General features: G+C 37.0%; 1 protein-coding gene across 6 annotated transcripts in view; it reads left to right on the forward strand.

The window, feature by feature from the left end:
- Nucleotides 1–24,267, forward strand: part of MTA3 (metastasis associated 1 family member 3) — a 131,288-nt gene that overhangs the window by 60,910 nt on the left and 46,111 nt on the right. For all 6 annotated transcript variants that reach the window (XM_071806052.1, XM_065835383.2, XM_071806051.1 and 3 more), the window contains exons 8-14: nt 265–364; nt 1,691–1,879; nt 7,317–7,391; nt 12,553–12,611; nt 14,182–14,306; nt 14,882–15,033; nt 15,541–15,763. In XM_071806052.1, the coding sequence (XP_071662153.1) occupies nt 265–364; nt 1,691–1,879; nt 7,317–7,391; nt 12,553–12,611; nt 14,182–14,306; nt 14,882–15,033; nt 15,541–15,763 (923 nt within the window). The remainder of the gene's footprint in view (nt 1–264; nt 365–1,690; nt 1,880–7,316; nt 7,392–12,552; nt 12,612–14,181; nt 14,307–14,881; nt 15,034–15,540; nt 15,764–24,267) is intronic.

The following is a 24,267-nucleotide window of genomic DNA, read 5'->3' on the forward strand; positions in this document are numbered from 1 at the left end:
CTTGAATATCTTTTGTTTCCATGCTGTTTTTTTTATAGGTAGGTGGTTACTTCTGGGGGGAGAAGGTCAGAATTTTTACTGCAGTGCTTGGTGATTTGTCCTTATCAAATTGTCCTTTATTAGCAAAGATTTGATATCTTAAGAGTAACAGTATGTGATTTGTATTTTTAAAATAATGCTTTTATAGATATGACATAGAATATGGTACTAAAAATTAGATTTAATCTTTCTGTGCATTTACTGTCTGCTGTTTCTCTTTCATAGAGCGGTTGGCACGTTCGCTCGAGCCCTGGACTGCAGTAGTTCTGTCAGGCAACCAAGCTTACACATGAGTGCAGCTGCTGCTTCACGAGACATCACACTGGTAGGTGGCTTCTTAGAAACCCTACAGCTCTTTTTACATCTGTGAATTCAACAATACCTATTACCCTGTCGTCTGGATATCTGTTTTCCTTTAGATACCTGTGTGCTCCTTTAGGTGCCTGTGTGTATTGTAGATAATCCTGTGTGTTTTCTGAGTGTTGGTGTTTGTAAAATTGATAAATTTACAAAGACATTAGCAGTAGTTGCTTATTATTTTAAGTATTTGTATACAGAATCATGAAGGTGATAGTTAATGCTAAAGTAGATCTGCTGCTCGTCATATACTTGATTATTTGAACTAGAGGACACTCAATGAAGCTAACAGATCAGTTTAAAATAGTTACAGTACTGCCTTATATCTGTAGAGCTCCTGCAATTTAGTTACACGAAACTTTGTGAGAATGGACAATATCAGCAAGTTAAATAAGAGGTTAGAAAAGTTATGCATCATGGGTCCATAAGGAGGTACTGAGGAGACGAGGGAGGGGTGTATTGTCCAACATTCCTAATTCCCAAGATTTGTAGATGCTAGTGAATGAAATGCGAATTTACCTCAGACTGTGGTTGGACTTGCATATTTTATTTAAGTAACATCCCTGTTTCACACTCCCTGATACGACCTTACCAACACAATTCTGCTCACATTAGATGCTTGGGTTTGGTTTTGTTTTTTTCCAGCGAAATGATTATTTAGTTTAAGATTTTTCATTTTATGAAGATTTCGTTGGATTAAGAATTTCTAATAAATCCCACACATCGTGCATCCGTCTTCCTGTGTTCAGTGATTAATAAAATAGATTCATCCTTATAGCAATTTCTTCTTGTTTGAAAGTGTATGTGCAGTGCTGCTAATAAAGGAATACATTTAGTGTTTGAATTCCATATAAATGTTTCTCCATTGCAAATGATCCATTAAGTTCCATTACGCTTAGTGAAAGACGTGTCTTATAATGAGGCACCAGAGGAGCCCCCTGCCATGGTTCAGTTATTGTGTCTGTCTGTTCTCATATTCCTATCCCCTCAGCTTTTTCAAACCCTTCTCTCTTGCTCTTTGGCAAAGTACTTCCTTCTAAGTTAAGAAAAGACGTATTTGTCATTATAGTAGTTATTCTTTCAGATATTCCCATGTTAATTGGGAGCATATTTGGAGCAGCAGTTAAAGTACCAGTTCCACAGCAGAAAGCATATGGTATCAGGTTAGATTCTAAATTTAGCATTGGTTCTGGCTTCTAGCATGGCTTATAGAAAATAAGACATTGAATTTGCATTAACCAAAATGGACTGCTGTCTATTTAAACAAATTTTATTATCTCCTTCTCTTTACTAGTTTCATGCAATGGATACGCTGCATAAACACAACTATGATTTGAGCAGTGCCATCAGTGTTCTAGTGCCAGTTGGAGGGCCTGTCTTGTGCAGAGATGAAATGGAAGAGTGGTCAGCATCAGAAGCTAGTTTATTTGAAGAGGCATTGGAAAAGTATGGCAAGGACTTTAATGACATTCGACAAGACTTTGTAAGTATGAAAGTGGTAACATTTTTTTGTTACTGTGTTTTTGCATGGGTGAGCGTAACTGCTTTCTGTAGGTTTAGAAGGTTGGCTAGTGGAGAAATCTTTGTAGCTGATATACGTAATAAACATACATAGACAATTTATCTGGATGAAGGTTGATATGCTTTCTTGTTCAGTGCCATTCTTTGGAGAGATGTTGACAGAAGATAATTTGTTTAATGGTATAATACAGGTAAGATGTCTCATGCTGATGTGTTTTGATAAGGATTTTACGAGCATCTGAAAATGTTTCAGTAGCTTTTCAGAACTTTTCCACAATTTCCAGTGAAATTCATTAGCAGCTACATGGCTGACTCCCCTGAGTGTTTTTGAGAAAGCTGGGGTTTCCTTCTATGGTTAGCAGAGGGAAATTTATATTCAGATAGCTTTTAAAGTGCACTACAGGGAGTCATTTTGAGATATTAAGTATTTTGGCACTTTTCAAAAAGTAAAGGAAGTGTTTTCCAATATGTTCTAACTACCCTGGTTTTGGTACTGAAGTATCAGACTATAGGGCAGCAAAGCTTTAATTTGTTGAATTCTAATGCAGAGTAATTAAAAGCAATAGATTCTAACACTGATTGCTGGAACTGCTAGTAATTTGACTGCAATTTTTTTGCACATTTCTTGAAGAGCCTCTTTCTTTCAAGGAAAAAAGATTTCCTCTGTTATACTAAGTTCAGATTGGGTTTTGTGAAAAGGTTTGGATTTGAGTCAAAGGAATGCCGTTATTTAACACTGAAGTCGATTGAAACATTTTCACGAGAGCTCATTCTGCCTGACTCAGAGCTCAGATTTTTTTTTCTTTGCAGATGTTACTGATGATCTCTGTGACAGGAATGTGTTGTTGTATGGTAAATGTAGAAGTCCCTCCAAGACCGAGTGCGGGACGGTGGGAGGAGGCTCAGCACTGTGCTAAGCTATCTTGTCTTCACTTTGACAGTTCCGAAATGGAATAGATAATTGAATGAACTTGGGAAGGGAAGGCTATTGTTTTTCTGAAGGACTGACATTTTAACAGGTGTATTAGATCTGTGTGCTATTTTTGAAATTCCCAGGGAAGAAAATGTTCACTGTATTCATCACATAATGTTAAAAATTGCATCATGGATGAAACAGATCTGTTAAGTTCAAGAAAATATGATTGCAAAAGAATATTTTATGGAGTTTAAGAACTGAAATCCTAATGTAATTTACAATTCCTTATAATTTCTCATACAGATAAATGGTCCTTAGCTGTAATTGTACAATAGTTCAATAGCTGTGTCTTCTAACTAAATGTTTCCTAATACATGGTATTTGGCTTGTCAAAATGCCCAAAGCGTATATTACAGATTCTATTGGCTGTTTACAAGTAGATTCCTAACACAGTTAGTGAGCAAGTACGCCTAAGCCTTGTCTCTAAGATTTATGTAGTGTTTTTATTTTCTGTATAATTTCTGTGTTATGTTACATGTAATTCTGTTGATATTCATACATTAAAGTGATACAGTGGAGTAATGTGTTGCAGGAATCACTTATGTGTTTGCACTGATGAAATGCTAGACGCTTGAGTGAGTCTATTAGGAGCAGTTTAAAATGTTCAAATTTTATCTCAGGTAAACTCCTGACACCCTCCCTTTTTCACTGAATCTTCCTTCCCAAAATACAGATATTTTCCCTTGCTTTCTTCCCAGAGTGAAAGACACACACGTCTAGAGGTAGGGTTGCGTAGCCTACCGAGGGTACATTAATGATGAGTCAGGGTGCAGCAGAAATGGATGTGGGCCACTAATCAATGGTAGTCTCAGTTAGAATAGGGATAGTGTCTAAGCTTAGTCACTTTCTTTTTACCTTTGGAAGAGTGGCATGTCGTTTTTAAAACCTTGTGAGAAGAACATTTATTTTACATATGAATTTAGATGGTAACTTAGTGCACACAGTCTTGATCTAATTCTATGTAATCTGAAATATTTCAGCTATATTAAGCATTGTGTAATCTTGGGATATCTTAATTTCTCCAGAGTAAAATTTGTGTACTCACTTGGTATGTAGTGTTCTAAAAGTATAGGGATTTGAAAAAAAATATTTGGTTTTAAGTAATCATCTAAAATAGTCCTTCAAGATTTAGGTCATGGATACATGAAAAATTTCTGCAGGGTGAGGTAGGTGTAAATACATAGCATTCGAGAAACAATTTTCTATAAGAATATGTTTGTTTATTTATTATCAGTGGCTAGTCATTGAAAACTAAGTACTCTTACATGCGTTGTAAGAGCATGGACAGAGAAGCTAATGCACTGGTAGTGTACGCGCTGACTTGTTCGGGTGTCCACGTAGGATCTAACTACTCCTCCATTTATACAGTCCTAAAATTACATCTGGCCCTTTGAAGGCAACCACGAGGCTGATGTGGCCTCTGGTGAAAATGAGTTGGACACCCCTGATCTAGTGATAAAACTAAGCTTTATGATTCACGAGACTAAACCAGAGCCTAAGCAGTCCCGCAGTGGTGCTACAGTACAGGCAGGGCTGTCATGCTGCATGGTACAAAGTGGTTGGTAGCCCTGGCCTGAAGCAGAAGGGTTGTGTAGTACCTGCTTAAATCTTCCTAAGCCAGAGGAGCTGCCTTTCTGAATCAGCCAGGATTTGCAAGGCACAACAGCTGCAATTGCAGCCCTTACCTGATAGTTATCTAAAGGGCAGGTTCATTTACTTTCCCAGCAATTAGAAAGAACTAGCACTATTTGACATTCAGTGTGCAGCTCAATCATTAAGCTATAAACATTAAATATTAGTGAGCAAGACAATTATTATAAATTAAATGGTGTAAGGGAGTTTACCTTTCCTTTTAATAGACAGAAGCAGCTCATTTGTTTTCAGATTACCAGTCTAGCCTTTAAATAATGGTTTTCATCACCTGTTGACTCATCAGCTGTTGTGGGAGCTCATTTGTTGAGATTCTGCTGTCTTTAAGAACCTATGCGAATCCTAATCAACCTAAAATTTTAGTTTAATTAAATTTACTTGATATACTTGAATTACTTCACATCCCAGGGTGGTAGAATGGGAAAAGACTGAATATTTTATGTTCTCCAAATATAACTCTTTTTTCGTAATTGTATTAGACAGCTGTTATGCTTGTTAATTCTTTGGGTTTTGTTATCAACAGTTTTCGCAAATTTATAACTGTTAAATTTTGCATATGGCAGGAAAGGCCTTGGGAATCGGACTTGAACTGTTCATGGAAAACAGGAGGAACTGTTTTCCAACTTCAGAAGATTGTGGAGACATGCCTTAAAATTACCATATTCATTTTAATATACTTGATAATCCTCAGTTTTTCGTGCTGATCTGATTTGAGTGGTTCATTTTTTACCCAGATTGCTGCAGAGCAAACGCTTTCGGGATTTAGGCATCACTTCAGCATGGGGCTGAAGGAAAAGGAAAAATAGATTGTGTTTACTAAAGAAACCAAAAATTCCTTCTCTCGATTTTTGTACTACTCATACCTCTCTGCTAATTTTCTCTCACAAAAATGCCATGCAGCTGCTCATTTATACTTCTTTCAATTAGTGTTTAATAACACTTTGTCATGAGAGTACATTATTCTGTGGCAGTTCACAACTTCTCTGGCAGTTGAGAGCAATCTGTGGAAAATTCACATGCCCCTACAGTGTTTCGTCCTTTTAGTAAACAGAATACAGGATAGTCATGCTCAGTCTATCAAACAGGTTTTCTGGGTTGTGGATCCAAGTGTAGAAGGATTTTGGTTATCCAGTCCAACCACCTTAATTACCCTCCTTGAATTGTGGATGCCTACTGAGTATATGAACATACGGGTGTCACAATCATAGTTAAAACAGATTGAAGTATTTTCTAGAGAAATATCAAATATAATCTGTAGCTTGAATGTGTTAATAAGTGTTCAGGAAGGAAAATGAACATGGAGAAGCTAAAATATACTAATTGACAATGACAGTTAGTTGGGGTGACAGTGTTTCACCTGGATGCCAGGAAGAAAATGGAGCTAGAGACAGAAGTAGCTCATCACCTCACACCAGACACGTGTTTCTGTCCTTTTCTTGATCTTTTCTTGGGTGCATTTCTCTTAAGACGTAGCTTACCTGAGAAAATAAAAAGATTTTAGGAAACCAGATGTGTTGTTATCTATTGCAATATCAGCTTATGCATTTGTTACGCTGCTGCATGTTAAAAGTGAAAGAACAAAACTGCTGTTGTTTTCACCCGGGATTTACACAGTGTAGTACACGGCCTCAAAAAAGAATTCACAGCTGGGTATAGACCCGAATCCCAGCTCCTGAAAGGTTGAGGTGGGAGCAAGACCCAGTTCCTCTAAATGTCTGCAAGAAAGCAGCTTGAAAATCTGCCTGTGAGCTCCTACTTGTTGGCAGAAGCAGCTTGGTACAGTTTGTTCCTCTGGTGCTTTCAGGAACCTATTGTTTTGGCTTAGGCCATGGAGAAAGTCCCAAAGTGGAGTGAATAAGGTTGGAAAGATAATGTTACCACTTCTGTATTTTCTTAGACTTCTTAAAAATCAGCCTTGTTTCTGCGGAGTAGAGAATATTAGCTTTAATACATGCCTCTAGAAAAAAACATGAACAAAATAGTAGCATTTTTCCAGGTTATTAAGAAAAATTGCATGAATTTTGTAAGAAAATTGCTAACTTAAATGATAGGAAGAATTTAAGGAGTTAAATAGTTTTCTCCCTTAAACTTAGGCTAATAGAGCTTTACCAATGAACATGTGCACCCTAAATAATTATGATAATAATAATAATCATCACTGAGTTTGCACAGAGGTTTTTGCGAAATATTGTCAGTGTTATTCTTGTTGCTCAAGATAGAATTAATCTCAAGCATCCTTTTGTTTCTTGTTTAATGGTCAAGACTATGCAGAGGTTTATGCAAAACCAGTGGTATTGAATGAGCAGCTGAGTTGTTATGGGACTTGAAAAACTGTGAACTGAGTACAGTAACCATTGTATTTTTTTAAGATCATGAGACTCGAATACGGTCTTGTCAAGATGATTTATTTTAGTCCTGATGTTGTTCTCCATCTGATACGCTTAGTAATAGAGATATTACCCTCTGTGTTTCCTGATGGAAATCTGGATTCTGTTTTGATCATTTTGTTTAACCATATGGCTTAAACAGAACAAATTACATTTGTAGTTGGATGTGTAATGTTGTTGTAATTCTGCATCTTTGTTAACTGTAAGGAAAGATTGTCTGTTATTAATAGTAATATGTATTTGTGTATGGATTTTAGTGTAGAGATTTAATATATTCACATTTTAGAATTCATGTATCAACTATACTTGATTTTAACATGCGTTTAATAAAATGTGGACATTGAAGTTTCTTGGAACCACTTTAATTTATAACAAATGTTTTTCAGCTCCCTTGGAAGTCACTGACTAGCATCATTGAGTATTATTACATGTGGAAAACCACTGACAGATATGTACAACAGGTAATTTAATGACAATTTCAGCATGAACCAGTCTGCCATGTTCTTAAAAAATGTGAGCTTGTTAAAGCATAATAATCCCTGTTCTTAAAAAGGAATGTGGTGGGAGGCCTATGATAATATTTTAGGCTGTAGACCAGTGGTTTTGTGCTGTTCACAGGGTGCCTTGTCAAATCCTCTGATGCCTACTGTACATTGCATGGCTGTGAAGGACTTTTCAAGCCATTTCTATTATATACTGGTTTGTAGTGATGTGATTCCTGGGTCTGACTGCTGCACGGGGTAAGAAGGAAATGGGCTGCAGAGCAAACGCTTTCAGCATTTAGGCATTGCTTCAGCATGGGGCTGAAGGAAAAGGAAAAATAGATTGTATTAGAGTAGCTGCTAGTGTTATGAATCTTTTATGGACACTCCATGATAGAACATTACCTTGGTATTATCAGGATTTAAAAACAAAATTGAGAACATTCTGCACGCCATGGATGGATTTATCTTTTCTGATTAAGTGTTCAGTGGTTTGGGTTGCTCTGGAGCAGAAGTGTCATAAGATTGTATTGGATACAATGAGATATTTTAAGCAGATTTAGGCAAAATTTCGATGTTGGTGCTTTTTATATATTGCACTCTTTATGTATTTACTTCCTGATTTAGATATATAAAGTATTTTAAAATACTCCATATTAATTTATGATTTAGCATTTAAGTTTGTAAATCCGTTAGTTGCTACATAATTAGTGGAGAAGTTATGTACAGCATGCTGAAAATAAATTCTTTGCAGTAATGTTTACAGCTGTGTTAGATACTTCGTTGGAATTGTTCCAGATTTTGTTGCAGTGTGTCAGAAGGATAATTGCTTCACCTTGTTCTTGTTTATTTGTAATGGTTTCCACATCATCTTGTTAGGGTATGAAAAGTGAGGGGAAAAAGTCTTTCACCACATAGTAGAGTCTTGGACTATCACTAGGATGTTTTAGTTCTGTGGATAATGCAAATAGAAAATAACATGCTGTGTATTAAAGCTTGCTCTTCTGGATTTGTTTCCATTTATTTCACTTTCAACACTTCTTTAGCACTGTTATGTTTTAGCCTAGAAAGGTATTGGGAGCAGAGATTTGCTGTGCTGTTTTTAAGGATTGAGCAAAGGATTATCTTGAAGATGAGATAAAAAGATTTTATTGATACTGAAAACCATGGAGTAAGGATAAATTGAAGTGTAAATTGACTTCTGTCAACACTGTGAGGTTGCTCAGAGACTGATCTTGTTTCCTGTGAATCTTTTTCTGAAAAACTTGCTCTGGAGTGGTTGGTAAAAGACTGAAACTCCCTTCCTTCTTTAAGGCTTCACTGTGATTCCTTTGCTACAATGATCAAGGTGTATTGAGTTAGTGTATGCTTTTGCAGGCTTAGGTTTTTAGCCTCACATGCAAGAAAAACACATAGGTTTTTTTTGTTATCTGCAACTTGAATACTCTTATAAATGCCTGTGTTTTACCTGTATTAATAACTAATTTAGAACATCCTAACTCAGAACATGGCAATACACCACAGGATTTAATGCTTTAGACATGTTCTTTCAGAGTCAAGCATGGTCATCAATAACAAAACCAGTGTAGGCCAAATACCTCATTTCTGTAATCCTTCCTAACAAGAGATGAGAGCTTCATCCTGCCCTTGTTTAGTTTGTTCTGGAATGGTAACAATAATATAGTTCAGAAAAAACTACATCTGTAGGCTTTTTAGCCCACCAGAACAAGCACTGAATTGAATGCATTTCAGGGAGAAAGTATGTTCAGTAAGAAAGTGGCAATTTCAGAGTCATTCTTCTCTAAATATCATCCTTGAAGGGTAGGACAGCTTGGGGGAATGGGAAGACAAAAAGGTTGACGTACATACTTGAATCTTATGCATAAAATACAGTCTCTGAATTCTACATTGGTGTGATTTAATATGAAAATTTGCTCTTTATCGCTATTTCTTTGTGTGAATTGGCTGCATTGTGTCAGGCGTAAGAAAGGTTTCCTTACCATAATTGCTACTAAATGTTATTCTTGCTTGGTAGCTGAAGGTGGTGATTTGATTTAATGGCAGTGGAGATGCTGCTGCTACCTTCACTTCAGAGCATGTTCCTTTCCAGCCAAGGTGAAAGCAAATAGACACATTAAGGTTCTCAGCCTGTGCTGAACCTGTCTAGCAAAACTAATTCAGTCCTTGAGTAATCATTCTTGGCCATATGGCATTTCTCATGACCACTACATTATATAGTGTTTGAGGAACGCCGGGCAGCTCGTTGCACTGAGTGAAATGTATTCTCATTATTTGTGGTGTTCTCCTTAAGAATTTGATTCAATGCAAAAAGACTTTTATTGAGACTTCGCAACAGAGAAACGGAGAATATGTGTATGGCTGTGCTGCAACAATATATTACAGTTCTTTCTCATTTATTTATTTCCACTGTTGAAAATAGCACTAACATAGGCAAATGGTAATTTCTTGGGATATTTGTCAGTTGATGTTCATAACAAAAGTGCCTATAGAGAAATAATATTCAGTTTCACAGGTAGTTGATTAAAAGTAGTAGAGACCTGGTGAAAAGCTGAGTTAGTGTAGCTGAACCTCCCCTACAGTGCAGTCTGGAAGACTTGTTTGAAATGGTTACTGTTTAAGATCAGATGTAATTGTTTGTTTGGTTGTTTTTTTGTGAGTTTCTTTTGGTTGTTTTTGAGCTTGTGTTTGTTTTTTTTTTGTTTGAGGTTTTTGTTTGTTTTTCAGGGAAAGCATCGCCTCTCTCTGATGCTTTGCATCTTGTCTGAACTTAATCAGTTTCAACTTGCAGCCTTTAGAGTTTACCAGTTTTCAGCCTCCGGTTTTCGACAGGCAGAGGTTTCTTCTCAGAAGTTGCAACTATTTGTTGATAGTTTTGTTTCTGCATCCTTTCTTCTCTCTCAGTACTTAGAAGTTGATAGGTCAGTGTGAATTCAAGCTGTAACATTGTTGCTTTTAGAGAGCAACATTAACCATAGTTTTAGTGCATAAAAATACAGCTTATACTGAAATGCTACTGTCTGATTATTTTGTAGAAGGCAGTATATGATTCACTTTAGTAAACAAAGGAAAAAAGCGATTGCTAAAATTGCATTTCTTACAACCCCATGCCGGTATTAAAAGTACGCTAGAATTTAATTAATGTGTTTAGTCACTTCTCACTGATACTGCCATCAGGGCTTAATAACAGCTTCTTACAAATACCTTTACATTATGACAGTGCTCCAAGGTTCCTTTCCTCATTTCTTTCCCTTTATTGCATTTTTCTCTTTTGCTCTGATCTTGCTAGATGTGGAGTGAGATTTATTTGTTCTTTTTGTAGAATGATACCGGTTTGTTATGAATCTCTGTGGAATTTATGTTGCTTGAGTCTCTCATTGCATTTTCAGTTTGAAAACAAATTCTGTATTGTTTGGTATAATATGAAAAGGAAAAAGAAACAGTTGTGGCAAGCCTGTGGCCCAAAGCTGTTAAGTGGAAAGAGTTCACTGTTGAGAGCTCTTCTGCTTGGGCTGTGGAATGTTCTTGGATTGAAAACTATCAGTTCATGAGACCTGGGGTATGCTGCTGCTGTTCTTTCTCCTTGTTCTTGTAAAAACTGACTTAGGGAGGCAGAGCATAACTGTGTTTGCAGTTTTGCTATGGGCCTGTTGAAGGTAATGCAGTGCCACCAAGCATGGTGCTGGGGAAAGAGGTGTCTGTGAACAGCAAAAACCTGTAATAACCAAAAGAACCCCACCAATCCTATCTTGGAAGTAGGTGGAAAAGGGCTCTCATATTCCATTGGAATTAACTTGTGGTGGCATGGACTTCTTAGGAGTTTATTTGTCATAGATTCCTCCTCAAATATGCTTTTTTAAAATTTAAATTAGAATTATGGTGATGAATGGCACAGAGGCCATTTTCTGAAAAGGAAAAGAGCAGTAGTTTACATGAGGAGGCTTTACTTAGACTACTCGACCAGTAAATCTGATTAACCCTGTAACTCACCCTGTGCCTCAGGGGAGAGAGTCCCAGAGTAGAGTCTTTTGATGATACTTTTCTCAAGGTGGGAAATATCTTCCTGGATTGTGAGCCTTCCAAAGATTGGACAGCAGAAAAGAGGAGTATAGCAGAGAAGAGAATTGGCTGCTGTAGGAGAAATGGAGGACTGAAACACCTGATAAAGGGGGAATCTTGAGAGACAGGCACTTAGTGTTGATTTATTATTGCTGCATATCAGTGTCACCCTGTGTTTTTTTCCTCATGTGTAACAAAATTGACTGAATTTCAACTCCTTTTCACCCCCCTCGCATTTTCTTTTTCTTTCCTTCAAATGAACAGAACTAATGCCTTAAGTACAGGAAGAGTAGATAAATAATCTTTATTCTTCGTCTTTTACATACAGACAAATGTTTCAGATAAACAGCAGACTTCTGATCTCTCTGTTTCTTGTGCCACCGCCAAAAAAATGTCATCTTAGTTACTTCTATGACATATAGCAATAACTAAACCCCCCTAAGATTTTAGAAGTGTTTAATACTACCTTGAGTGCAACATGTTTTGGGTTATGAGTATGAAGAAGGTAATAATGTAGTAAATTCATAGACTATCTTAATAGTAGTGTCGCTGTCCTGCGACTGCTGTGGTCCTGAGCTACAGTTTTAATGGCACTTAATGTTTAGTTATTTTTGTCAGTGGGCTTTACTGTTCTGCTCCCTTATAGTGTTTATGAAATACCAGCCTCAGGTGGGACAGAGCACACAAGTGTTGAATTACAGGACTGATGGAGGAGCTCATTGTGTGCAATTTTGCTCATTTGTTTTTTTCTTATTCTGCAGTTAGAGTTAGCCACAGTGTTCTACGTGTTTATGTAGATGTAGTTTATGTGAATTGTAGTTGTCATTTTTACAGTTTTGTTGTCATGTTTGAGGCCTGTGAATTTTACTGGGGAGGACAGTATACTATAACCTCAAACTAATAATAAAAACAGAGAACTTGTTTTTCATGGTTTTCATCTTGTAGATTTCTACACTTGTTTTGGAGGCTCTTGTGGAATCACAGAAATAAAGTTGAATTGTGTGCAGTTTTGTGAAACCTTGTACTTGAAAATAATAAAATATTGTGTTAATTTTTCAACTAGAAACGTCTGAAAGCAGCTGAAGCAGAAAGTAAATTGAAACAAGTGTACATCCCTACCTAGTGAGTATAACAATAGTCTTTTTTTTTTAATAATGTACAAGAAAACAAGATATAATCTGTCTCTTTTATATTCATAATTTCCTCAAGATTATGGAAGAGAAAGGATTAGAGGTGACATTCTTTTAAGTTTTCTGTGGGTATATTCAATTTACATACATGTGAATTTCCCATTTTATGAGTGTTTGTATAAAAGACGACCAGAATACCAAATGAAATACTTTGCAAATCCACTGTTGTCTTTTTGATGACTTGTATAAACTGCATACAATAGAGCTTCATTTCCATATTTCATACAGCCTTTTCTCCTAGCCAGATTTAATAATACCAGTAGCAGACTGTTAAATTCAGTCTTCTAATCTAATCTCCAAAAAAAGTGAGTTTTAAAGCCCAAGTCTCTAATAAATGGCACCTTTTCAAAAACGCTGAACACTCTTAAGAATGTTTCTTGACCCCCTTAGGGAAGTGGCTGCTTTAGGAAAACTCGATAATGCTCAGACTTTACATAATGCTTTTTCAATTTAATTTCCTTGGTCTGTGTGGACAGTTCAGAATATCTGCCTTTATGTTCACAGTAGAGACTAGTTCTATTGGATAACAAAACCTGTTTTGAAATGTAGGATTTTTGCCTTTTTTGATCTTTCGTAATGTCTGTCTTTTGCCTTCATGTCAAGACAAAATCCATAGTCAATAGTAAGAGGGTAGGACTTCTCAAAAACTGTTCCATCTGGGACACTCATAAGCAAATGGATTGCTAATGCTCCACTTCAAGACTGATTTTATTGTATTTGAAATCTGAGTAGGATTGATTCTCAGAGCTGAATACCTTTTTGAATTTGAAAAAAAAAACAAGATTCTGTCCTCAATACCAGAAAATCCCTTTCAATTAATGGTTTCTCTGGAAGGTAACTAAGCAACAGATCATAACGTGGGAGACTTAATAGTGTCTCAATCCCTCCTCCTCTACCTTGTGTCCAAGGTACTTGATAAAGAGTATTGGGAAATTGTAAAAGTGTCTTTCACTGGAAGGAGAAGATAGGAGATGGACTTGATGGCATTTGGAGTACAGACTTGATACAGCAAAGGTTTCTTCAAGTTAGTCATTTTATCTAATCTTGAATATATTTTATGCTATGTAAAATACAGAATAATCATCTTAGGAATCAATGTATCCAGCCTTGCACTGTATTGTGAGTATAGCTTGTCAAAGGAGTAATCAACACCCACGAAGTTGGAGCTTTGGAAATACTATACTTAACCTAGTGTGGAGTATATTAATTCTCTGTGAATTAATTGACATTAAAGTCACTGAAGTATTAGTAGGTAAATTAATCATCATAATAATATAACAAAAAAAAAAATCCAAGAACAGTTCTTCAGCCTTCTCTTTACATAGCAAATCTCTTATGGTGCTGAAAGTACTAGAAGAGCATAAAAAATTGTCTTGTTGTCTAGAGCAGTTTTTACAGGTGTGGTCACCACACATCAAAATTCCAAAATTAGGTGGTTTGTTTTCATCTTGAATAACAGGTTAGTAGAATCTTTAAATATTTTTATTTTATTTTCTTTAAAGCAATAAACCAAATCCCAATCAAATATCCAGTAACAATGGGAAACCTGCTGCAGTCAATGGAGCAATGGGAGCCTCTTACCAAGCGCAGGCCTCTCTAATAGGTCGAGCTTGTGAAAGTTGCTATAGTAAGTATTTAAAAAAAAAATAAGTAGTATCTTAAATTACTAATATTTTTTTTTTTAATATTATGACCTTTTTAAAAAAAAAAATGTATGTACTTCTGTTTGCATGCCTAAAATAGAGGATGATTTTCAATTATTTGTGTGGAAGAAATAACTTTTAAGTTAGAGCTGGCTTCAGCATGTTTATTGAATCCACTTTAATTTGGGGTGGTGTTGATGGTGTGTGTTTGTTTTGCTTTGTTTTTTTTTTTTTTTTCCTTTTGTTTGTTTGGGGTTTTTTTGTTGGTGTTTTCCTTTTTTTAATTTTAGTCCCCTGGAAGAAAATGTCACCTTGACGATACAAAGTCACTCATTTGAAATTAAGTAGGGGAGTATTTTGGAATTTCCATTTGGACTGGACTTTTGGAGTGCTGTTTTTTTAAAAAATAAGCTAAACATCCATGTCTTTATTTTTGATATGTGAAATATATTGAATATCCATATAGTGCTTTTAGGGAATAGCGTCTATTACAGCATTTGGAATTATTATGTTGAATGTAGCATGCACCACTTTAGCTGTGCTTTTCTTTCCTCCTTAGCTCCACAGTCTCACCAGTGGTATTCTTGGGGTCCTCCTAATATGCAATGCAGATTGTGTGCATCTTGCTGGATTTATTGGAAGAAATACGGTGGCCTGAAAATGCCCACGCAGACAGATGAAGATAAACTCTCTTCCAACCAACCTACAGAGGTACGATTATGTAGATAAGACTTCCTAAACCAAAGTGTGGTGTTTTCACAAGACTATTGTGACTTTAATATTTTAATGGAATGGGTTTTTCATGTATGTGTTCAACTTTGGCGTTGCAAAACTTATTAACTTACTAACCTTTTTCCTGTCTTAAGTAGAACTGCACAGTGTGCAAGTCCTACCGTGTCTTTATATGGCCAAGTCTTAGATAAAAAAGCATCCACTACATGCATTTTTGGTGGACAAATGTTTTCTTGTTGATGAAATGGTGTGTTATCTATAAAACACGAATATGGCTATACTGTGTCTTGTGTAGAATCACATTATATATCCACTCACAATAGAGGTCTCTACTGTGTTATGCAGCTTCTTACATAAGCCCCAGGGCTTTGCATAGTGCTTATACGTATTATTTGCATAACCTTGTGAATTTAACCAAATCCTCTCTTTTTCAATGCTGTAATTCGGACGTTTTATGATTTTGTTTGTTTTTGTCTTATTTTGTAGGAATCCCATGTTAGAACTCACATGTCCCGACAGGCCACACAGGGAACTCCAGTTCGTAACACTGGAAGTCCAAAGTCAGCAGTGAAAACACGTCAAGCTTTCTTTCTTCACACAACGTATTGGACAAAACTGGCCCGTCAGGTCTGCAAAAATACCCTCCGGCTGCGGCAGGCAGCAAGACGTCCCTTTGCCCCTATTAACTTTGCTGCCATTAAGGCAGAATGTAAGATGTTTTTTTAATTCTTAGTTCTGAGTGTTGTGCTTCCCACCCATTTTTGTCTTTTAATTTTATTTTCTTTTTCAATAAACATTTCTTGTCTATATGCTTTTGCTTTTCATTTTTTTCATTTGTTCAGCATGTCACCAACACATTGGATGAAGTCTGGCTGCCTTGAACAGATTTCAGGCTGGGGGAACATTTCGGTGAATTACAAGGGGAGAACTAGTAACTCATTCACTTAGAAAATTGTCATTAAAAAAAAAATCAGGGACAGGGAGGTGAAATCAATGGTGTGACAAAAACCGTGCTTCCTACTAGGCATTGTGAAAGAAGCTCACTTTTATATTGTTCATTTATTCTTTCGCTGAACAGAAAGTACAGATCTGTACACGTTTAACTTTTTATCAGTGGCATTGGTCAAGGAATAAGGAACCAGGGATACATAAGAATTTAAATCTGGCCTGTAACACCACCCATTATTACTGTGGTGATAGCTGTGTTTATTATTTCATCATGGTTGCGTCATTGTTTGTTTGTTTATTTTCTGTCTCTTCCCGTTTTTAATTTTAGTTTTAAACAAAAATCTATAGTATGCGTTCTCTTTTTGTAGCCAAAATATAAAGAACGGGTAAATTCACTAGTAGTATGACAAAAGGTTATGAGTTGTTGTAGATAGCAACGGTAAGACTGTGTGTATAGGTGTGTAAATTCTGCTGCAAAGTCCCTGAATATTCCAACAGGTTTTGCATCTGCACAGAGCACGTTGTGTTACTGCTGGCGCTGTTTTGTTGTTTCCTGGTCTCCCATAGAGGCCGTTCTCAGAGCAGATGCTTGGTATTCCAAAATGAGCCGTGCTGGCTCATGGTGCCGTCAATTGTATTAGAATTGAAGACACCTTTTTAGAATATTAGATGTTGGGTTTATAACTATGTTTAACTAGATTAACGCTAAATGTTTTCCCAGCATATTTAACTGGGTTGCTGATGATGTCAGGGTTAATTGTAAGAAATTTACTCCCCAGAGGCTTAAAATCTGGTTTTGAGTCATTATTTTCCCCTTATGTACTTTAATACCAGCCAGTCTTCATATACACGCCGTTCATCTACTTCTGCAGTCATCCAGAATTTGTTGAATATTTTTCTTTGTTGTCCTTGTCATACCTATGTAGTTGTCTTATTGGCCATTTTCTTTCTTCTTTCAAAGATAAGCAAGGCAGGAGCAACTTTCAGATTTAAGGAAACCATATGTCCATAATGTGAATAAAATGGATTTCATAGAAGAAATGTGTCTAAGGCTGGACTAGGATTATGTTTTTAATCCAATAGTACAAAGTAACAGTTATTTTCTGAGAAGAAAGCATTATACCTTTTATGTAATTGGCACTGATTTCTGCTGAATCATGGAGGAAAATTAATTTTTAAAGTTCACTTGAATCTTTTTATTCATATCCCTGTTTCGTCTCACTCGCTGCAGTAACTCAGTTTGGAAGAAGATGAAGCTTTCGTTTAAGGAAGAAAAAAAGTTTTATCAAACCGTTAATCTTCATACTAGAGCAAGTGTTATATACACAGTTGAACATTAAAACAAAGGAGTGATATGCTGCACTTTTCAGCTGGAAGTAGTCATTCTTGTATTAGACTGACAGTGCTGTGAGCACTTCCTCTTTACTCCTTTGAATGAAAAAATGCCACATCAGGTTAACATCAAGAGTAGAAAGATACTTTTTTTTTTTTTCCTGCCTTTTGTTACTCTTTTTACATAAAGCAAACTCTGTACCTTGCAATTTTGTCTTTTTGAATGCTGATGCTTCCTGATTACATAACGTAGACTGGGGGAGACAGAAAGGAAGATTCACAGTTGTCAGTGCTTTTTGAACACATTTAAATTATTTTATAATTCTGGAAACCAGATGATAACCTCATTTAAGAAATCTAACTCATGTTTCCCTTTGTGTACACACATACACACACATATCTACACACACATATGCACATGTTCTGTTTCTGGCAACGTCTCTCTCTGTGGAATCACACAGTGCTCTTGCCTGCATCATCATTGTCATGTTCTTACTCTAGTAGCACCTAATAAGTAAGTACATAAAGAAATTGTTTTCTGGTTTTGTTCATGTACTTATATCTGGTGACCTGCATTCAGTGTGCTCTGTAGATTTTGTTGTAACTAAACAGTGACTCTCTTCCTGAATGGCTTGAATCTTTTTCTAAGGATAACCTGATGGAAGTAATTTTTACTTTTAATTTTTTTTTTTAAATGGGATATTTAATGAACAGTAATGATTTTGTATGTTGAATACCACTGAACAGTTACAAGATTGAATGAAAGATCTGTGGTTGGTGTTACGAAAGTTACGGTCGTACTTAGATAACAACCTGGCCAGAGTAGCAGGTTACCCATGATGTGATGTGGCGTGAGGTGGTTAGGATACCCATGAGCTCATTTAGAATTTGTTTTCCATGTTGGTGTGCTGAAACCTGAATTTAATGACTGCTTAGATGTTTTGTCAGACTCGCCTGACGCTTTGTGTGTGCCAAATCAGTGCTTGAGAAGGTAACTGCATTTCACAACTGTATTGCAGCAGGCACTGTACCAACACTCAGAAACCATAAGATCTGAAGACAGAAGGAAGGTAGAGCACTTAACCCAGCAGCGTACCAGGTTTTACGCCTTCTTAGTCTTAGGCAATTTGTTGAAGTGCCAGGTTGTAAATGAAACTAATTCCCAGTTCTGAGACAGAAAGTCTGAACAAGCCAGTCAGAGCTTGCTCATAAAATAAATTGATTTTTGCATTCCACCTGAACTCATCTGCAGATACTTCGTCTTGTAGGAGCGTGGAAGCCTCTCAAGATGCTAATCTCTGGCCCAACCATCTTTTAGGTGAAACCAGATTTCAGAAAGAGCTTTTTTTTTATGATTGTAATTCCACCCACATCATCTCATGATATTTGTCTCATCAGCAAACCATATAGGATGACCCCTGCTTGGATGCCAGCAGGGGGTACTGGAGATGATGCATTTGCACCCCAGTTCCCTCTGGGGATGGCCTCCAGAAGGTTGAGAAGGCATGGCATCTCCTGCTAGGAGCACAATCAAGCACGGACACCTCAAACTTTGTTTTGCCTGAAGATAATAGATGTGCTGGAGTTGTTGACAATAAACATAACCGATGGGTTTTCAGGAATAATTAGAACTGGCTAAACTGTTTCAATAAGAGGAAATACCCATGCTCTAAATGAGGCAAAATGCGTTCTTTTTAGTTTGAATATATTAGACATGTTTTTTAGAAACTTCAGCAAAACTATCCTGTCTATGGAAGGTCTCTTAATTAGGGGAAACCAAAGTGGGTGTTCTGCCAGTGACCATATGGAGAAGGATTTGATCTGTTTCCGGTTTATACAAGCATGTTGATATGAGCCCCGTGCATCTGTGAACCTCATCACTTCAGCACAGGAATGTTTTGAGGGATTTTTTTTTTTTCTCCTGTTCAGATACAGTTTTGCCAATATAGTTATATGCATTAATTATAATAATTAAAATTTGGATAACTGTACTCCATCTATGTAGACATGATTGTCAGAATGTTTTCAGTGGATGGTAATATACCTGTATAATATATATACAGGTATCTGGAAATGTGTGTATTGTTCATGATCAAAACTTAACATGCCTTTGAATATGCAGATTTAACAAGAAGTTTGGTACACAGTACTTGCTTGTTACAACTGGTTTGATAAAACAAAGACAATGAAAATTCAGTAGACTGCAAAGATCTTGTTACTGATCTACCTTGGTAAGCATACAGCCTGTGTTTTACTGACATCAAACTATATGTCCATCTGAAGTGAGTAACATTCACAAGTACTGAGTTACAAATAACTTCTTTATTCTTGATTTTGATAGCTCTGGAAGATCTTTTGGATGCATCGAGGATGAAAATACTTTCTCTGCTTTCACTCATTGTCTTTGAATATAATTTGTGCTAAATTCTAGTGGCCAGTAAAACAAGAACACACTAGATTGTTTTTCAGAGTTTCTAAGAACAGAATTCAGAGAATTGCAGAGCACAATAGATCCATTAGATAATCTGAATTTTTGATAGAGATATGATGGAATATCAAAGAGAAATAACTCCCCAATAAGAGTCTTCACTCTTTATAAAGATCTACAAATCTAGATTTAAAAAAAAGATATAATTAAAAAAAACTTTCAAATCTAAAAGAACAAACCTCATTTGCTATCATCTTCTTAATAGCATTCCTGATTTTATTGACTTGTGTAATATCCACAGCAGTCATCACTTTTCTAGGTTAAGAACTTGGTTTAAAACCTCATAAAAAATCTCTTTCGCGCTCGGGTTTGTAATGTTCCCTGTAGTTTTGCTGATTGTGCTGTTTACTTGTTAGGGTTATGGTGCCCCAGATTACGTGTACATGAAGATACGGCTTTCCCATCATTTTAGAGAGGGTCACGTGAGGTGTTGCTTTTTCATCCTATCATCATCATTTCTAGTAGTCAGATTCTAATTTCTTTTTAAGTGGCTGCTCTTGAGTATTGTTTAGATGTTTTTTAGAAAGCTGTTGGCACTCCATAAATTCTCTTATTTGTGGTGGTGGTTTAGCACTCATCATTGTATCTGCATGTTACAGTCATTTTACCCCTTAAGAATTAATATACATTTGCTGTTTGATCGTGCTGATATCCTTTGCAATCATTTTTACCTTCGATTACTCTCAGTAATTTCTTATCAGGAAACTCTTAACTCCCTAATCACCTCTTTTCCTGATCTTTCATATGTTGACCAGAACAGATCCTTTGACAATTTTACAGACAAATTGATTTTAATCAGGTGATAATCCCTGGACAAAAACTTCTCTTTCACCCTGTTACAGCTAGACAGCCATGGTCTTTGGTAACAGTTTCACAGAATCACAGAATGTTAGGGATTGGAAGGGACCTCAAAACATCACCTAGTCTAATTCCCCACTGGAGCAGGAACACCCAGATGAGGTTACACAGGAAGGTGTCCAGGTGGGTTTTGAATTCCTCCAGAGAAGGAGACTCCACAACCTCCCTGGGCAGCTTGTTCCAGTGTTCTGTCATCCTCATTGAGAAAAAGTGTTTTTTCTTGTCCAAAAAATACCTGTCTCCAAGAATGCAGACTCCACAGCTTCTCTGGACACCTGTTCCAGTGTCTGATGGGCTTCACAGTAAATAACCATATATCTAAGCAGAATTTCCCATCACCCAGCTTGTACCTGTTGCCACAGACAGCAACAATATGACTACCTACCGGGGAGGTGTCACGGCCCCAAGCTTGACAGTGTTCAAGAAGAGACTGGACAACACCCTCAGGCACACAGTGTGAACTGTGGGGTTGTCATACGCAGCGACAGGAGTGTGACTCGATCCTTTTGAGTCCCTTCCAGCTCAGGACATCCTATGATTCTGTGATTCCCTCCTCATGTACCTCTGAGCAGCGTCTCGCTCGGTTTCCTCTCTGCTTTGCTGTGATGCAGTTACAGGTGGCAGTCGGGTCTCCCCATGTCCTTCTCATCTCCAGGCTGACCAGGCCCATTTCCGTAGGCCCCTGCATGTGTGTCCTGTACTCCATCCCCAACCAGATGGGTGACTCCGGGAGCTGGGCTTGCTCCGGTATGTCCCTGTCTCTTGTGGTGGGGATCCCAGAACCCAGCGCAGGGTCCGTATGTGGTTTTGGGAGGGCAGAGGGGAAGGGCTGCTCCCTCGCCCTGCTGCCTGCCCTCAGGCCAGGATGTCCAACCTGGAGTGGTCTGTCTTGCTGCAAGGACACACTGTGGCATAATGTGAACACATTAAACATGTTTTCCCTTGACAAGGTCATTTTTGGCTCCCTTGATGTTTGCGTATTTAACTGTTCTTCTCTATTAATAGTTCACCCCTTTTGCCAGTCTGCAGACCTGCTTACTGAAGAATGTTATCACGTTTGCTGTGGTTTTGTTCCCTTGAACCGAGAGCAGTTTAAGAGTTAGTTAAACACCAGTAGCGTGTGTGCTCAGCAGTTTCTGTTTGGATGCATTCCACCTACTCCTGGTAACTTGTTTTTATTCATTAACCAGTTTGTTTTGAAATATTTCCTATGGACACTTAGGTATGACACTGTTCTCACACTCTACTCGTAAAAGGATTTGGGAAGTGAACCTCATGTGCAGTGAACACTGATGCAGAGGATTAATTCAGCTTCTCTGCCATGCCTTCATCTTCCTTGTGCGTTTTCCTCATACCTTTATCATCTCATATTGCTACAGGCACTAGCACACTTTCTCCCTTCGAAATGTTTAAAAAAATACACTGTCAAATATAATACTCAAATTATTGGATTTTAATATTTTTTTCCTCATAGCTGTTTCTCCACTGTTTCACTGATCTCACTGAGAATTTTAGCATTTACATGTAAGCCCATATTTGATTTTAGGACTTGGTTTTAGTTTTGTTTTTGCCAAATTTGTACCTAAATTTCATTCAATGTTTTTACACTTGAGCGTGATGCATGATCTAACTTTTGTGTTTTTCTGTATGTAGTGCATAAAGATCATAATCTTTATGATACTTTTTATAGGTGTACTATATTGTGGATTGAAGTTTGCTGCTGTTAAACATATTTAACTACTTTAATAGATAGGTGTGCTTTGGAATACCCACATAGTACCTTAGGTGAACATACTTTGCCTCAGGCATGGCAACTGTGTTCTCTTTGCAGTCTGTATTCTCAGTCAGTATATGAATATCTTGGCATGATTCAATGTCGTTTTTTACAGTGAAGACATAGATGGAAATTTTTTTTCATAATTACTTCTTAGACGATGCTTTGCTGTTCCCAGAGTAACTATAAAATACATGCTGTGTAGTCTGTGCTTATTTTACTAAGGGAGACTGTGGAGACACACCGTTCTACTCTGTGACTTAAAATATTTCAAGCATTGTGGAATATTAAAAATATTCTGGGCACCAGGTTCAGTGCATTTTTTTTTTTCGATGAGAACAGTATATTTTATTATTAAGATAAAATAATAAAGTACTTCATGTATACAGCATCAGGGCTTTGGAACCTTTGGGCTGCCCAGATACCAGCCGGCACTTCCAGAATTTCAAGTAGATTTCTTAATATATTGAAGTAAGTTGTGCATTGTCTGATCCATTGAGACACCTGTGAGCGTACTGAAATACTTCAGTCATTGCTGATTTTGTGACCTACATGATTTTTGCGCAGAGCTAGATAAAATAAACGAAGAGAATGCATTGTAAATAGTTCCATATAGTGTCTTACCTTCTTCGTATGACTGTGTACTCCATCTTGCTTGCAGGAATGAAGCAAGCCCGAGCATTTTGGTAACACATAAGGTGGAGACAAAGTAGAATCACAATTACTATACTCTGTTTGTAATACTTACCTCCTGTAAAGCTTGTTAGAAAATGCAGTTCTGCATGTGCATCTGTGAAACCTATACAAAGAAAGGTGTACATATAGGCATGTATATGTGGGAAGTAATTCTATGTGAGAGAACTCTAGATCTACACAATCAACATATGAACATAGTTTTGTACAACAGGGAAAACCTATGTTCTAGGGATACTGGAAGCTCTATATGGGGATTACTTATGTGCCTTGGAAGACAGATAAGCAAATTGTTCTGAGTAGTTTAAAAAAAAGAGAAGATGGTACAGTTCTGGTAGTCTGGAAACGATTTACTGAAACCTGGTAAATTTTAGTGAATTTTTGCCTTAGGTCGACTGACTGCGCTATCTACGCCTGAACCTCTTCATAGGAACACTTTTGTGTGTAGAGCATTCAAACAGGTTCTCTGCTTGTGTATTCGCAGTACCTTTAAAGGTGTGAGTTTGCAGTTGTAGCATCAAATTTGAGGTGGTTACTGACCTGCTTGTTTTCATTTACTTTGTAGGAAGTTACAATCTTTGAGACCTTTGAGCTCTGTCATACTTGTTTACAATTGACAACTTTGTTCAAAAGTTTATGGTAAAGGGTTGTTTGGTTTGGTTGTTGGTGATTTTTTGTTGGGTTTTGGTTTTTTTAAGCTTCATGTTCCCATGATAGCCCACATGTTCTGTGTTGCTTATTAAGAAATATATGGATCACCATATCATGAGAGCAAGACATGACAAATCAGTGGTCCCAACTTTAAATCCTTCTTACCTCCATTACCTCATTTCAAGGCAGACAAGCTTGTAGAAAGCAATGAAGAATTCAGTGTGGATTATTTTTAATAGTTGGAGGAGCTTTTATTTTAGTACTCATGTTTTCATCTGTGTTTCATTTGCCTAGCTGTCTCCAAAAAAGCCTTTTTAAGCAAAAATTGCAATAAAATTTGTGTTACAATCTGCATTAACTTTTAAAAACCAACATGACATCACTTGCATGAGGACACGGCCTGCCTTTAAATAGCCGTCGTTATTAGCGCTGATGAAAAAAAGAACATGTGCTAAAAGGAAAAAAATAC

Source organism: Patagioenas fasciata, chromosome 3, assembly GCF_037038585.1.
Source record: "Patagioenas fasciata isolate bPatFas1 chromosome 3, bPatFas1.hap1, whole genome shotgun sequence".
Classification (NCBI taxonomy): Eukaryota; Metazoa; Chordata; class Aves; order Columbiformes; family Columbidae; genus Patagioenas; species Patagioenas fasciata.